The sequence below is a fragment of the Lipotes vexillifer genome, unplaced genomic scaffold (genome assembly GCF_000442215.2).
Source record: "Lipotes vexillifer unplaced genomic scaffold, Lipotes_vexillifer_v1.1 scaffold253, whole genome shotgun sequence".
Lineage (NCBI taxonomy): Eukaryota > Metazoa > Chordata > Mammalia > Artiodactyla > Lipotidae > Lipotes > Lipotes vexillifer.
In genome coordinates this window covers 523,245-537,962 of record NW_006780322.1, presented here as the reverse complement: position 1 = coordinate 537,962, position 14,718 = coordinate 523,245, and the positions used below count along the sequence as shown (strand labels likewise).

The 14,718-nt window shown below is 52.0% G+C and overlaps 1 protein-coding gene across 1 annotated transcript in view; it reads right to left on the bottom strand.

Moving 5' to 3' along the window:
- RAB11FIP5 (RAB11 family interacting protein 5) overlaps positions 1–14,325 on the bottom strand; it is a 35,790-nt gene extending 21,465 nt beyond the window's left edge. The window contains exon 1 of the mRNA XM_007453373.1: positions 13,895–14,325. Within this exon, the coding sequence (XP_007453435.1) occupies positions 13,895–14,325 (431 nt within the window). The remainder of the gene's footprint in view (positions 1–13,894) is intronic.
- Positions 14,326–14,718: the final 393 nt, after the last annotated feature.

Sequence of the window (14,718 nt, the reverse complement as noted above, 5' to 3'; positions counted from 1 at the left end):
CCCTGCTGAACATTACAGTTCCCCGCTCACCTGCCTCCCTGCCATCCATGCTTCACCCAGCAGGCAGGTGAAACTGGAGCACATCACACCCCACTCCTCAGCATGGCGGAAAGGGCTCATCCTTTGGGTGCCGGCTCTTCTGATTCTCTGCATTTCTCATCCCACACTGGCCTTCAGTGTTCCCATCTCCAGACCACTGCTCTTGCTTTTCCCTCTGCCTGAGACACAGGCCCAGTTCTTCAGGCCAGAGTTCACTCACTTACTCACTCACATCAGGTCTCAGTTCATCTGAATCTCCTTAGTCTTCCCTGAGTACCCCAACTACAGCTGCCCCTTACCCAGTTTATTTCTTTAGCATAATTAATACTACCTGACACAGGGTGTGTGTGTGTGTGTGTGTGTGTGTGTGTGTGTGTATCCCACACAGTAAAATGATGTATGTATACATGGCTGTTTAATGTCTGTCTTCCCTTGTTCTACAGGCAGGAACTTTATTCTGCTCATCTGTGTGTCACCAGACTTAAAAGATTGGACACTCAAATATATTTTCAATGAACTAACAAATTAATCTATGAATTAACTTAGGAACGTGTTTGTCCCTGTTCACAACTGAACAACTGTGTAATGTTTCTATCATCACAAACCCACAGGTCTTAACTGTGAGACCAGAAGCTCCCAGAGCAAAGAGGGTGCCCCCTGTCCCCAACAAGAGCCTCCTGAGGAAGGAGCCACGTGCCAGGCTTCATGGGGACAGACAGTTCCAAAAGGGCACCTTCTTTAACCCTGAAGCCCTCATCCCCCATTCCTGAGCAAAGAATCTCAGTAACTTCCCTGATAGAATACACCAACCAGATCTGGGAAGTGCCCACTTCCTGAATGGAGGTCGGGTGTTGACCCCACTCTAGCCCAACACTATGGCCCTAATCTTATCACCATTAACAACCATACCTCTCTTTCAGCACCTACTGTGTGCAGGTGCTATACTAAGCACTCAACACACCAAATCAGATCCCAGTCATCCTCTTAACAGCCCCAGGAGGCAGGTGTGGGAAGCAGACCTCAGAGTGGCTCCAGCATGGACTCTGGAGCCAGGCTGCCTGGAGTAAGCCCCAGCCCACCACACGCGCAGCTGTGTGACCTGGAGTGGGTCACCCAGTCTCTCTATGCATTTCCACACCTGCCTATAAAATGGGGGTAGTGGGTGTCCAATCCCCTCACAAGACCACTCTGACAATTGCATAGATTGCAGGTGAAGCACTCAGAACAGGGACTGGCACACAGGAAGCACCACACAAGTGTTAGTTCTGATATATTTTTGCAGATGCAAACACTAGGGCAGAGAGAAGTCCACAGGGTTAAGTCAGATGCTTCTTTTTAGTACACAGGGAACCAGGATTTGAACCCAGGCTCCCTGACTCCAGGGCCTCCGGCCTTGATCACTACACTAGAATGCCTCCCTCTGCAAGTGCAACACACCACACACCTGGGCCCAGAAATCCCATGTCCCTGCCCAACCAAAGGATTTCTCTAAAACAGGGGGTCTGTGTTAGACGGGAGAAAAATTACATCTTTATTTCCCCTAATCTCTAACTGAAATTTAGTATTTCTTTCAATTATGAATTTTTGCAACAGTAGTGGTATAGCAGCAGTACCTATGAATATGTCACCAAGAGAAACGGATATTTTCATACCACATTACAGTTACTGCAGATGTCGCAAAATATTGTTTATACTCATTACTACTTTGAACTTTAAAGTTACAGGTTTCCCCTGCTATCCAAAAGTGGAGCATTCCTATGAAACCTTTCATAAGCTGAAACGGCATAAAGTGAAGAAGCAGTTACCTTAGGACACATCTTGCTAACGGATGCACAAAATAAATAAAGATAAAGCACAGACGCTTACAGATACAGTTCAAAGCTAAGGCGAGGGCTTGATGTGAGGTGCTGAATGTAGTTCCCAGAGAAGGAGCTGGGCGGGGCCACTCTCACTGCTTGGGATGCGCTGCCTCTGTAAGGCTCGCTGCAAAACACACACTTGAGTGCATGTCTTCCCCTTCCTGCCCCAACGCACGGCTCCCAGGCTGAGATCTCAAATCAGATGACAGATATTGCACCTCATGTCCCACTGGGTATGAGAGGGCCTTGCAGGGGCCTGGTAAGGGGCGAGGAACTGGCCAAAGGCCCTGCGGCTCCCGAGCGTCACGCCACAGTGCTCAGTCTGACCCTCAAACACCCTGCATGCCAATGAAGGTGACTCCGGAGAAACAAAAACAGCTGGGTGCACCTGCTAATCAGGGAGCAGGCTGCTCCTGTAGCTTGTTTTCCTCATGTCCCCAATACCACAATCTCCAACGTAACTGGGCTGGTGCTCACCTGAGCCTTACCTGCTCTGGCTTCAGCCCACCAGGTCTGCAGCTTCTCTCTTCTGGCCATGGCTGCCCTGGCCTCTTCAGAGACAGGTCTTACCTCAGGCTAGGGAACAGCTCCCACCATGCTGGGAATGAGGGGCTTGCAAATCTGACAGTTGTAGGAATTGAACCCCACCCCAAGACAAAGGAAGCCAAGAGGCCCTTGGAAGACAGTTGTGCTGCCCAGCGTAATGGCTGGAGAATCTTCCAGAATGAAAAGTGAAGAACCAACGTGAAGGAAAGACATACTGATCCATTTCTCCTTTCCTGGCCTCACTCTCCCCATCCAGCTTCTCTAGGGAGTCAGTACAAACAGGGGCTGCAGGGTTCCAGAGGGGAAGAGACTGCAACTCAGAAAGCAGATGCTGGGGAAAACTCTAGGGGAAGACACCAAGATATCTGTCCATAACATTCTGATGGACATAACAATCTAACCCAAATTCCTAAAATCCAGGCCAGCCAGCCATCAGCCACTTCAAGCAACACTGTATTGATGAAATCATTTGCTCTCAAAAGGCCTGAAGCCTTCAGAGACTGTTCACCCTGTCCCCGTTTCCCCAGGCTCCCAAGGCCCCGCAATTTCTGCTTTGGCAGAAACCCATCAGCTACAATGTGGGATGTTCTCAAGGACAAGTGATTCAGCTCCTCCATCAGGTAAGGGTATGAAACAAGAGGGAACTGTTACCCTGGGAGACTTAACAACCAGGCACAGTATGGAAGGGAGCCCTGTTTGGATCCTGATTCAACAAACCACCTATGAGGAGATATTAAGGGAATTTAAATATGGACTGGATATTGACTGGATGGCTATTAAGGAACTGTTGAATTTGTGTGTGTGATACAAGCATCATGATTATGTTTTTTAAAAAGCACCCGTGGGGCTTCCCTGGTGGCACAGTGGTTAAGAATCTGCCTGCCAATGCAGGGGACACGGGCTCGAGCCCTGGTCCGGGAAGATCCCACATGCCACAGAGCAACTAAGCCCGTGCTCCACAACTACTGAGCCTGCGCTCTAGAGCCCGCGAGCCACAACTACTGAGCCCATGTGCCACAACTACTGAAGCCTGCGTGCCTAGAACCCGTGCTCCACAACAAGAGAAGCCACTGCGATGAGAAGTCCGCACACCACAACAAAGAGTAGCCCCAGCTCGCTGCAACTAGAGAAAGCCCGCGCACAGCAACGAAGACCCAACACAGTCAAAAATAAAATAAATAAATTTATTTAAAAAAATAATAATAAGCACCCTCATCTGTTGGAGATGGTTGGAAACACCTATTGACTCATCTATACTCCCCTTCTGGTCCCACTTGAGACTAACAGGCTCTTTCTATTAGATCCCTGTGGAGGTCAGTGGGTAGCCTTGGGCCAGGACACAGGCTTTTTTCTCCCTGTCCTATGACTGAGCCCTGCTCCTGGTTGAATCCCTGAGCCTTGTGCTAACTATCTACTCATCTCAGTAGCCTCTGCGCAGGGCGTGGCGTGTGAGATCCTGACAGCCCATCCTGACACTCACAAAGTCTCAGAGGCACAGGGAACTCGCCACTGAAATCCCAACCAACCAGAGAAAGCCTCAGCCAGGCTCAAAACGTTTCCCAAGTATTTGCCAGAATAAGAAAGGGAGTGTCCTCGAGAAGCTTACATCTTCGTGGGGAAATAAGATAGCTACATAAATAAAGGAAGAAGGTGATTAACACCACAAAAATGCACAAATAAAATGCACAGGAAGGTTAAAGGGAAGACAATTTCGGGAGGAGTAGTGAAGGACATGATAAAAGAAATTTTCACATATTGAGATATAGGGATGTCATTCTGGCTTATCTGTGAGTTAACTTGAATCTTATGCTAACTAAAATAGCCTGTTTGTGGCCTATCAAACATACATTGTACATCTGCTTTAACTATTAGAGAAAAGGACACACTGATCAAAAGTAAAGGATGTCCATTCTTTAAAAATAAAGATTAAATGCTTATCTTCCTGGGACACCAATGCTGGTACTCCTTTGATAAGACTCCTTTCCCAGGTGCAAGGTCATGCTGATTTGCTGTGTACATGATGCAGATCTCTGTGCATGTGTGTGTTTTCTTGAAATGTACAGTATCCCTGACTTATTTAATGTTCTTTGTTCTGACAAGATATAAAACTGTGCTGGAAACCATGCTTCTCTGGAGCGGTTTCTCAGAGTAATCTGGGAAGTGGGCATCCAGGCTAGTCCTCAGTTTGGCTCAAAGAAAACTCTTTTCTATTCTTATTATAGGTTGCTTATTGATGATCTTCACTGACAGATGTAACATTCATACTGGGCCTTGAACAATGGGTCAGGAGGCAAGGAGGCAGGTGAAGAGACATTCCGGGTGGGAGGAAAAGAATACACAGATGCCCAGGGCTGGAGAGGTGAAGATGGGCAGAAAGGTGCTTTGGAGCAGAGGAGACTGCCCCAAACATCATGCTAAAGAGCTGTAGCCTTATTCTGGGCCTGGAAGAGCACTACAGGGTAGGAAACAAGGATAAAACCTATGGCTGCTGTGCTGTAGGGAGAGCAAAGGACAGCAGGGAAAGGGGCAGCAGAGGGGCAAGGCAGCAGAAACCAGCACAGAGCCGGCCAACCCAGGACAGGTCCCATGGCCAGGCTGACCCAGGCAACTCCTTGTGCCTCAGCAGTTATTTCTCATCATAAATTAATAAATTGGCATTCTGGCTTACAAAAATGCTGTAGCAGCTATGCTAACAGTCTAGAGGAGATGTTTAAAAAAAAAAAAAACCTGCCTAAACTAGGACAGGAGCAATGGGGAAGGTAGGAGAGCCCGGAGTGCCCTTTTCCAAGTGCCCCTCTTCGTCCCCTGCAGTGGCACTCAGGCAGAGCCACTCCACCTGTGCTCTCACTGCTTACTGACTGCACAAAATGTTACTCACCTTTTATGCCCCCCAACCCAGGGAAAGGGCCTGATATATGGAATACCTTCTAACACCTGCTGGATAAATGAGATGGCACTGGCAGGCTTAGCTTCAGTACCAAAAATAAGTGGAAAAAAAATTATTTTAAAGGAATAGTGGAAAAACGCAAGGGTTGGAAGACAGGAGACCCAGGTTCTAGTCCTGGATCTGACTTACAAAGTGGCTTTCAACCACCCACTTCACCTCTGTCAAAGAAGGGTGATAAAATAAGCCAGTTAGGGGCAGGGAGAGATGTCAACTAAAACTGTATTACATGGAGTTTGAAGAGACAGCTGGAAAAGGCTTTTCCCCAGAGGCTCCTCCATCTAGATGCCTCCCCTCTTCTCCAAATCCCCCACTCAGGCAGTCCTCCTCACACACGATCAGAGAGGAGACGCGTGGGCCGCGGGCCAATCCTTGATGGCTCCCAACACTCACAACCTCATCCTGTCTTTGATTTGGTATCCACGGTAAAACTGCAAGCCAGGCGCAACTGCAGGAGAGGACAGTGCCTCTTATCAGGCCTCTTATCACCTACTCTGGCTCTGTGGCAGCACCAACAGTCCTTGGAGCCCAGAACCATCATTTCATTAGTTACCCCTGGCTCCATGGGCATGGCTTGCTCAGCTCACCTCAGAGCCCAGCCAGGACCAGCCTCCCTCCCTCCTGGGCACAAACACCTCAGCCAGTCCTCATCCCTCCTGCTGCTGTAGACTCCAAAGGTTTATCTCTTTGTCAGCTTGCCTCGGACAGAGGCCAGGGACCCACGCCTGCTTGGAGCCAAGTCTAACCACACAGCAATAGAAGTATGTATAGTTGAAAGCATGATGTAGGGAAAAAGCACTGGGCTTGGGAGGTTAGAAATCTGGCTGCCACTAATGAATCATGTGACCTTGGATCGGTCATTCCATTCCTGAGACCCCAGTCTTGACGTCAGTAAAAATGGGGGTCACCCTCCCTGCCCTCAGGGAAGAAGGAAGTGAGGTGCTGCTGGGAAAGCACTCTGAAAAGTGGGCCAACCCACACGTAAAGATTTGGGTTTATTGTCTGTCAGGGCCTTTTATAGGCTGTCATCAGCCCCCTGGGAGCGAGGTGGCCCAGGACCAAAGAGTGATGACCCCGCCCAAGAGAAAGGAGAAAACCAGCAGGATGACCTCTCCCAGGGGAGACAAGGGAATAAGGAAGAAGTTCTACTTAACCAAACTCCCCTCCCCAGTTTGTTCCTAACCCCATATTCACCCCAAACAGGGTCTTGAGTCACGGAGGACAAAACTAAGTAGTGGCTGTCTTCCTGCCAGGGTCTCAGTTCAGACTTGAAACAGGTGGAGACAAGCAATAATACCCCTGTGTGGGGAAGCCAGACGTATCATAGGTACAGACCTATGTGTGTGGAGAAGGCTGCCCTTGAGCAAACACAATGGGAGAGGGAGAAGTCTGTATCGCATTGGCTTGCAAAAGCATATAAGAACTGGCAATGTTGACTGCTTCTGAAGAGAGGAGCTGGGTGACTCAAGGTCGGGACAAGGGAGATTTTTCACTGTGTACCCTATGTATCTTTAGAATTTTGAACCAGGTAAACTACTCAAAAAGAAATAAGAAGTAAAGAAAGCCAGGTTGTTTTGCTGAGACAGGCACATAGGAAACTAAGCTTGGCTCCCCTCCACTCCCTCTCTTGGCTCAGCCCCACCACACTCACCTTCCCTTCCTTCCCTCCCTTCTGGGTCTCCCTCCCAGAAACTCACCCAGCCCCCACCACGCCCCACCTGTCATTCAAGGTCCAGCCTCCTACAGGCAGCCCATCCTGATCACTCCAACCCTGGTGAGTTGGTCCTTCTTCTGACCCTTTCCTTCTCTCATATTTTGTATATGCTGCTTTGTTGGTTAATTATCCTTCCCGTGTTAAGTCCTGTCTCAAACATATTTTTGCCCTTCTAGGGAAAGGGCTATATATTTTCTTTCTCATGTTTCCTCCAAAGCCCTGACCTAGGCACAGTGGTTGCCCGGTAACTGCTTCCTAGATGTTGAACAAAAGAAAGGGGAAAAAAAAAAAAAAGCAAACCACTGCATGACTGTAGGAGGAGGAATGGATGGCTCAGAGTGTTCTGTCACAGTAAAACAAGCATGTGATTTCTTGGGCAAGGTCAGGAAGTCTTATATCTGTTGATGATCCCAAGCCCAGCTCTACTGCACAAGCCAATGGGAGCAAACCTCCCGGGGGTGGGGGGGTGTGGTGCCCGGGGCCAAGGCAGAGCTTTCCAGGCCTCCCCCGGCTCCTGTGAGACAGTCTAGTGGCAGTGATACCCTCTTTCCCAATGTACCAGGCAACACCCCCATCCCCTGAGAAAGATATGACCAGACACGGAGCTGCAGACTAAATGCACTTACCCCTACCAGCCAAGGCCTCACACAGGAGAAGCAGGTCATGCTTCCAGAGCCCCCAAGCCTAACCACAGAGATGGGCTTTGGGGAGGAGAGAGGAACCCTAAGGAGGGCAGCTGCTGAGCACCAACTTCCATGCAAAGCTGAACCCTGGGAAACATGGGAGAGGACTCAGATGGGTGTTACAGCATGCTGGCAAAGAGCACAGAACCAGAAGCCAGGCTGTCTCGGTACAAACCCTGACCGCCATGTACTGTGCGCCTGTAGAAAAGCCACTTTAGGGCTTCCCTGGTGGTCCAGTGGGTAAGACTTTGCCTTCCAACGAAGGGGGTGCGGGTTCGATCCCTGGTCGGGGAGCTAAGATCCCACATGCCCTGCGGCCAAGAAACCAAAACATAACACAGAAGCAATATTGTAACAAATTCCATAAAGACTTTAAAAATGGTCCACATCAAAAGAAAAAATCTTTAAAACAAAAAGTCACTTCAGCTCTATGTGCCTCAGTTCCTTCACTCGTTAAACACAGTAACAGTACCTACACCTCAAGGGGTTGCTATAAGCTGATATAAGTCGTATCCTTAGGACGGTGCCAGCACCTAAAAAGGGCTTAATAAATGATATGCTAGACAAACAAGGCAATGACAATCCTCCAAAATGGAGTGCTACATGCTGTCCATATGGGAACTCAGAGAAGGTGGGGTGGAAGAGCAGGATCTCTGATGGCCAGCCTGACAGGCCAGGTGTATATCTCCTCCTCAGGGAGGCCTTCCCTGACCAGAGCTGAGCACAGGGCTTCCATCTGCTCTGAACATCTCCAGTGCTCCCTGGCTAGGCCCCAAAATACGGCAGCTGGCTATGGCCCTTCCTCCAAATGTGGGGGTCCGTCCTCCTAATAAGACTGCACCCTCTGGGCACGCGGGCTGCTGTGTCCATGTCCTCCCCTCCTTTGAACTTCCCACCCAACCAGTGGCCTCCCTCGGCCTCTGCCCAGGCAGAAAGGCCTGTGGATTAGACGTCCCTCCAGGTCTCAGAGAAGCCCCAAGGCTCCCTCCCACTCCCAGCTGAAATGTCCCTCTCTCCCTAAAACCTCTCAGGCACTTCCACAGAAACCCTGGGATGCACTCAGGTTCCCAAATGCCATCTCTTCCTTATCCCAAATCTGACAGCTCTTCAGGCTGTCAGGGCCTAAGAGAAACCACACAGAGCCCCACCCCTCCCTAAATGCTGAGTAGCTGAGAGCCTGTCCCTCTCCTTCCCCAGCCTCAATTTCCACACTTCTAAGCACTCTTCTAGTTCTGACATCAGAATTCCATGATTAAGGGCTGTGCTTCCCCTCGCCAGCCCCAGGGCCAGCTGAAGGTCAAGGTGGCCCGTGACAAAGCCCCTCCCGGCAACTCTGTAGCGCTGCTTCCTGGGAGCTGAACTTGCTTATTCTGCTCACTGCAGAGAGACCTTGGGCCCAGGACCACCCCCACAGGCCAACTCAGTAAGGGCAAAGCCATCAGACTCTTCCTTAACAGGACTACCAGGTGCATAAAGGACCCACATCGCGGACTTATTTTTATTACTTGTCTGTGGGGAAGGGCAAAGCTTCTTCATGACCACACTATTTTGCAGAGATCGGCCCTGCACAGGAAAAAATAGGGTACTGATTCCCAGAGAGCACACAGAGCTCCTGTCATTGTGTTAATTATCTGTCCCAGCACAGGGTGGGAAAGGCAGGGGAAACATCTGGATGAGGCCAGACCAGCCGTTTAGCATCGCTGGAGAGCGCATCACAGCACCAGGGTGGCAACAATAAAAAGAGAGTAGACAGCCCCCATCAGAAGAAAGGGACAGCCCTCAAGGTCGCTAGGATGGAGCTCTGCTGAGTTGCGCCTGTCCCTGGCTGCCTGCAGGGAGGGGAGAACGGGGCCAGATGCAGAGGGAAGGGGAAGCCGCTCAGTCTGACAGCAGAGTCACTCCCCACTCCCCAGACGCTGCTGCTCAAGCAACCCCAGATAAAAACTGCCCCATAACTCAGGGAGATGCAGCCTCTGCCCTAACTGCTGCTTTTAAGTACAGCCACACCCTTCCTGTGGCCAAAGCAGACTTGCCCAGCAGCCAGATCGGGGGTTGGAGCAGGAGCCAAAGCCAAGGACCCTCGCGGCCTCAGCTGCTTCCTGGGGAGCAGTCACATCTGCAAACATGATAAGGCTGTGGGTCATGCACCATCTACCTACAACAGTAATGCACAGGCCATCTGGAGGCTAAGGGACAGATGGAAGCCCTCAAAGACCATGTCCACCTTAGGTCTACCTTAGGCCAGCAGGCTGCATTTGCCTCAGCTGCCTCTCCCATTGCCCCCAAGCCCGCCCTCCTCGAGGAGGTCTCAGGCCACCACCACCAGCCAGGCAGAAAGCTCTGGTCTCCAACCTAAGTCCTCCTCAGCCACAGGCCTCCCATAGGCCCTTATAAAATCAATGAGACAGGTCTGACCAGGGCTGACAGAGCCTCTTAGGGGGCCACACTTGCAGCCTGCCCATGGTCACGTTTTAACCCAAACCGAGCCCACAGACTTGGCCTTCCCAAGGAGCCAGACTCAACCATCCATCCAACAGGCCCAGGAAGGGGGCTATTTACAGAAGGGACCATTTTACTCCACACGAGCACGCACTGGGGAGTACTATGGATGGTGCTGAAGTAAAAATCAGAAAGGACGCATCTAAAGAAGCTAAAGAGGGAATTCCCAGGCGGTCCAGTGGTTAGGACTCGGCGCTTTCACTGCAGGGGCCCGGGTTTGATCCCTGGTTGGGGAACTAAGATCCTGCAAGCAGCACAGCATGGCCAAATAAATAAAGAAGCAGCTCTTGGGATTTTGAGACCCATGATGATCCATGTAGGGCTTTACTGAGGGGAGACAGTTATAATTAGTTTCTTTGTGTATTACATTACATGTTGTTTTGACAATTTTCTCTTCAATCAGTTGGAAGCCTCCAGTGAAATCCCTCACCTCAAAGAGCACCCCACTAACAAAGGAGCTTTGGGGGCTGTTGAGGCACCTAGAACCCCAGCCCCCATCATCACCACCCTCACATAAGGAGGGCCCTGAGAGTAACCCAACACTAATATCTTGAAAGCCTGCTATGTGTCTAAAATGATTTTAAGGTTTTTAGAGATCCTGTCTTATTTAATTTGTACAACTCTATGATTGTTATCATGTGTTACCTTTTCAGAAATGAGGAAACAGGTTAAGTAACTTGCCTGCTAGTAAGTGATAGAACTGGGAGTGAAACCTCAGTCTCCACGTTCTTAAACACTATGCTGCCCTGTCACGGAGGACAGCTGCAGAGCTGCAAGCCGATCTGAGAGTGGCTTCAGAACTGCAGAGGCCTCACAAGACTATTGAACCCGGTTCTTCCTGCCCCAAGCAAGTAAGCAAAGCAAGTTTCTTACAGAAGTCAAAATGTACTGTTAGCCCTGAAGCTGTTCTTCCGTTTCTTTCGTCACACTAGCCCCAATTCTCAAGCTTCTGGCAGCAAAGAGAGTAGTGGAGGGCTGTGAAAGGCCAGCTCATTTCATGAGGAGCTCTCATACTTCTTTGAGTACCCTGCCACCATAGTCCTGGGGCTTTCCAGGACTACGCTAAGTTCTGTATTACCTCCTCCCATCACATGAGAGGCTCCTCTGAGACAGGGGACATCTCCCAGATCACAGCTACCAGGCTACTAAAACCTCACTCCACCATTACTGCTGTTCACTGACCACCAGGCATATCCAGGAACTGCACTAGATGCTCTAATTACATACTCATTTCATCCATTACATCAATCCTGTCAAGGTATAAATTAGCCCCATTTTACAGATGAGAAAACTGAGGCACCAAGAGTTTACTTGACTGGCCACAAGGTGGCAGGTTTGGAAGGGAATCAGCAACTCCACAGGCCCCTCCTCTTAACCGTGTGACTGCCTTTCCCCAATGGAGTTCTGTCTGGGCAACACAGGGCTATCATGTGCTCTCCTGGAGTTCTCTGCCACCATTATCCAAAGCTGAGGAGGGCACACCCCAGTCCTCTCCCCACTGGAAAATGTGCAGACTCACTATCTTAGCAGCTCACGCCAAGGTGCTCCAGGAAAGGCCACCAAGGGTGGCCATGAGAGCCAGAGGTGGAAGGTGCAAACCGGAGTGGGGTCAGCAGCCCCCACCCTCTGTCAGTGGGCACGCTATTTGGTCCAGTAAACTAAAAGATCAGGCTGATTTCACAGACTTTTCTGCTGCCCACTACAAGTCCCCCTCCTCCTGCCCCCTCCAGGTTCTATAAATAACCCAGGTCAATGCATCAGAGGAAAGGCAGCCAGGTGGGTGTGGAAAGATCCTGGTGGAAAAGATGACTTCTATAAAGTAAATAAGGCTCCCATTAAGATCAAGGGGACTGTCCTTGGCTGCAAACAGGCGCACATGGGCCGACAGACATAGACAGCTCAGTTAAGGAAGATCCAGAGGCCAAGAAGAAAGCAAGAGCAGGAACTGAAAAAAAAAAAATCAAAGCCCCTCCCCCACCCCGTGCAAGTCACTGACCTCACAGAAGCCACTCCCCACAAGCTGAGACTTTTTCTGTCTGCCCCTTAGTCTCCCCTCTAGTGCCCCCCACCCCCAGCCCGAGATGAGATGTGTTATCTACCAGTCGGGTCAGATTAGCTGAGAGGTGGAGACTGAAGGACTGGGAAAGAAAGGGGTGGAATGAATTTGAGGACAGAAGCCTCTTCAGAAAAAGAAAGGGCTACGAGAGCCAGAGGAGAGCTTTCTGCCTCACCCCCACCCACTTGGGCTCCCTGAGCCAGGCAAGAGGGAAAGGACAGAAAAGGGGAGGAAAAAAACAAAACAAGGGCCAAACTATACCACATGATCCACACCCAGCAACCAAACAGCAAGTCATGAGGAAAGGAGAGAAGGCCAGGGGAGGGGGAGATGGAGCTAAGTCACAGCCCTGCCCAAACCTGCCCTATGCTAACCCGTTTCCCACCCCAGGCTGCAAAGAGCCATGAAGGCCTTCTCTACCCACATTTTTGAAATGTTCAAGGTCAGATCCTTTTCTATCCAAATCCTGCTTTCATTTGGGTTTGTACCAGGCTCATCCTTCTCCAGCAAGCCTTCCTAGATTTACTCAGTTGGATGCCATTCCACTTGGGTAAACCTTTCCAGCAACTGTCACCAACCCCTTACCCTCCCCATCCAGGGCCCATGGGCCTAGGGGTGGCGTCACCCCAGTTAACCACTTGAGTGACCCACCGCAGGTTGTCAGCCCTGCAGACAGGCTTCCGGATCCTGCCCAAGCCCAAAACAGGAAATGAGGCTCCAAGCCTGAAGCCTTGATCTTAACATAGGGAAAGTTAAACGCTGCCAAAATAAATGATTTTTAAAAACCCACCGGTAAACCCTCTGGCCCTTCTCGGTTTAAGTGACTGGGAGATTGTCTCCTGCTGTCCATTAAGCACGTGCTGCCTCCACCTCAGTCAAGATGCTTGAAGCCTGATTAAAGCATTTCCTTCCTTTACTGAAAGGGTCTCCTGTTCTCAGACCAGAGACACAGAAGGGAAGAATCAGGGGCGTCTCTAAGCAACAGAGGGCATCCCAGTACCAGGCAAGAAGCAGATGCCCTCTGCAGCCTCTAGATTTCGTGGGGCTCCTCCGTTCATCCTCTGCCCTCCTTGAGGACAACCCTGCACCTTCTTTCCCCCACAGGGCGAGGCAGGGCCTCCCCATTCCCCTGCGGGCCTGGTGTGGAACAGGCGCCCGAAGGCAGTTCCCCTCCCCTTCAGGAAAGTTAAACAGGCCCGGAGGCCCTGGGAATGGCCCCAAGATTTTCCTTCTTGAGGTTCCCACAGTCCAAGAGCCTCTGGATCCCACTCCTAACTTTACTTGACAATCTACTCCTAACAGTAGGCCACCATTCTCACCTCCCCCCGGCCTTCCAAGGACACACCAGCGGCCAAGCACAGCCCAGCGCACATTTGGGCACATTTGGGGATCGGAAGGAGACTCCGTTATGCGAAGAACCAACTTGTCGGTTTATGCCCTTGAGCGCTAGGCAAAAGGTCGCACCGCCCAGGCCGAGGTTCGGGGTCCTACGTCTCCCCAGCCACGCCCCAAGAGGCCCTTAACCGTTTCCGCTCCCGCGCGCCCCTCACTCACTGTGTGTGCTGGGCGCGGCCTGCGCCGAAGACCTCATCCAGCGCCACCATGGCCTGGCCCAGGAACTTGTCGACGCCGATGAGCGAGCGGTGCATGGTGGTAAGCACTAGCTGGCAGGCGGCGGCGGAGCCCGCGGCCCAGGGCGCCGGGCCCGCGTCGGTCTCCTGCGCCCGCAGCAGGCCGTCCAGGGCGCCGGGCGGCAGCTCGAAGGAGCACTCTTCGCGCCACTCGGGGCATCCCAGCGTCTTCTCTACCACCGACGTGCTGTACTTCTCACGGCCCACCTGGATCACCGTATACGCGTCGCTGGTGCTGCCCGCGCCCGAGCTCTTGCCCCGCAGCCCGCGGGCCCGCAGCACAGTCACCTGGACATGCGTGGGTAGCCAGCGGGAGGTCCCAGCCGCCGTCTCGGCGCCCCGTACCAGGGCCATGGCGGGGGAAGCGGCGACGGGTGAGGATTGGCCGAACCAGGCGTGGACACCCGGACCAAGTGAGAAACTGGGCAGCGGCGGAGGGCGGTCAGGAGCCGGCTCGGAGCGCCGCCGCCGCCCACAGGATCGGCCGCCGCAGCTGCGGGCTGGGCTGGGCCGAGCCGGCCGCTGCCTCCCCGCCTCCCGGCCGCGCCGCGACGTCAGCGCCCCGCCTCCCGCCCCGCCTAGCGGCCGGCGTCCCGCGACTCGCGACCTAACCCGTACCCGCGCCGAGATGCGGCAGAGCTTGGGGACGGTGGCCCGCACGCCCTCGCCCCGTCTGCTGCAGACCAGCCTGGAGCTGGAGGGTCGCTGAGCGCTGCGAGGACCGTGGGCGGGGCGCAAGGCCTCCGC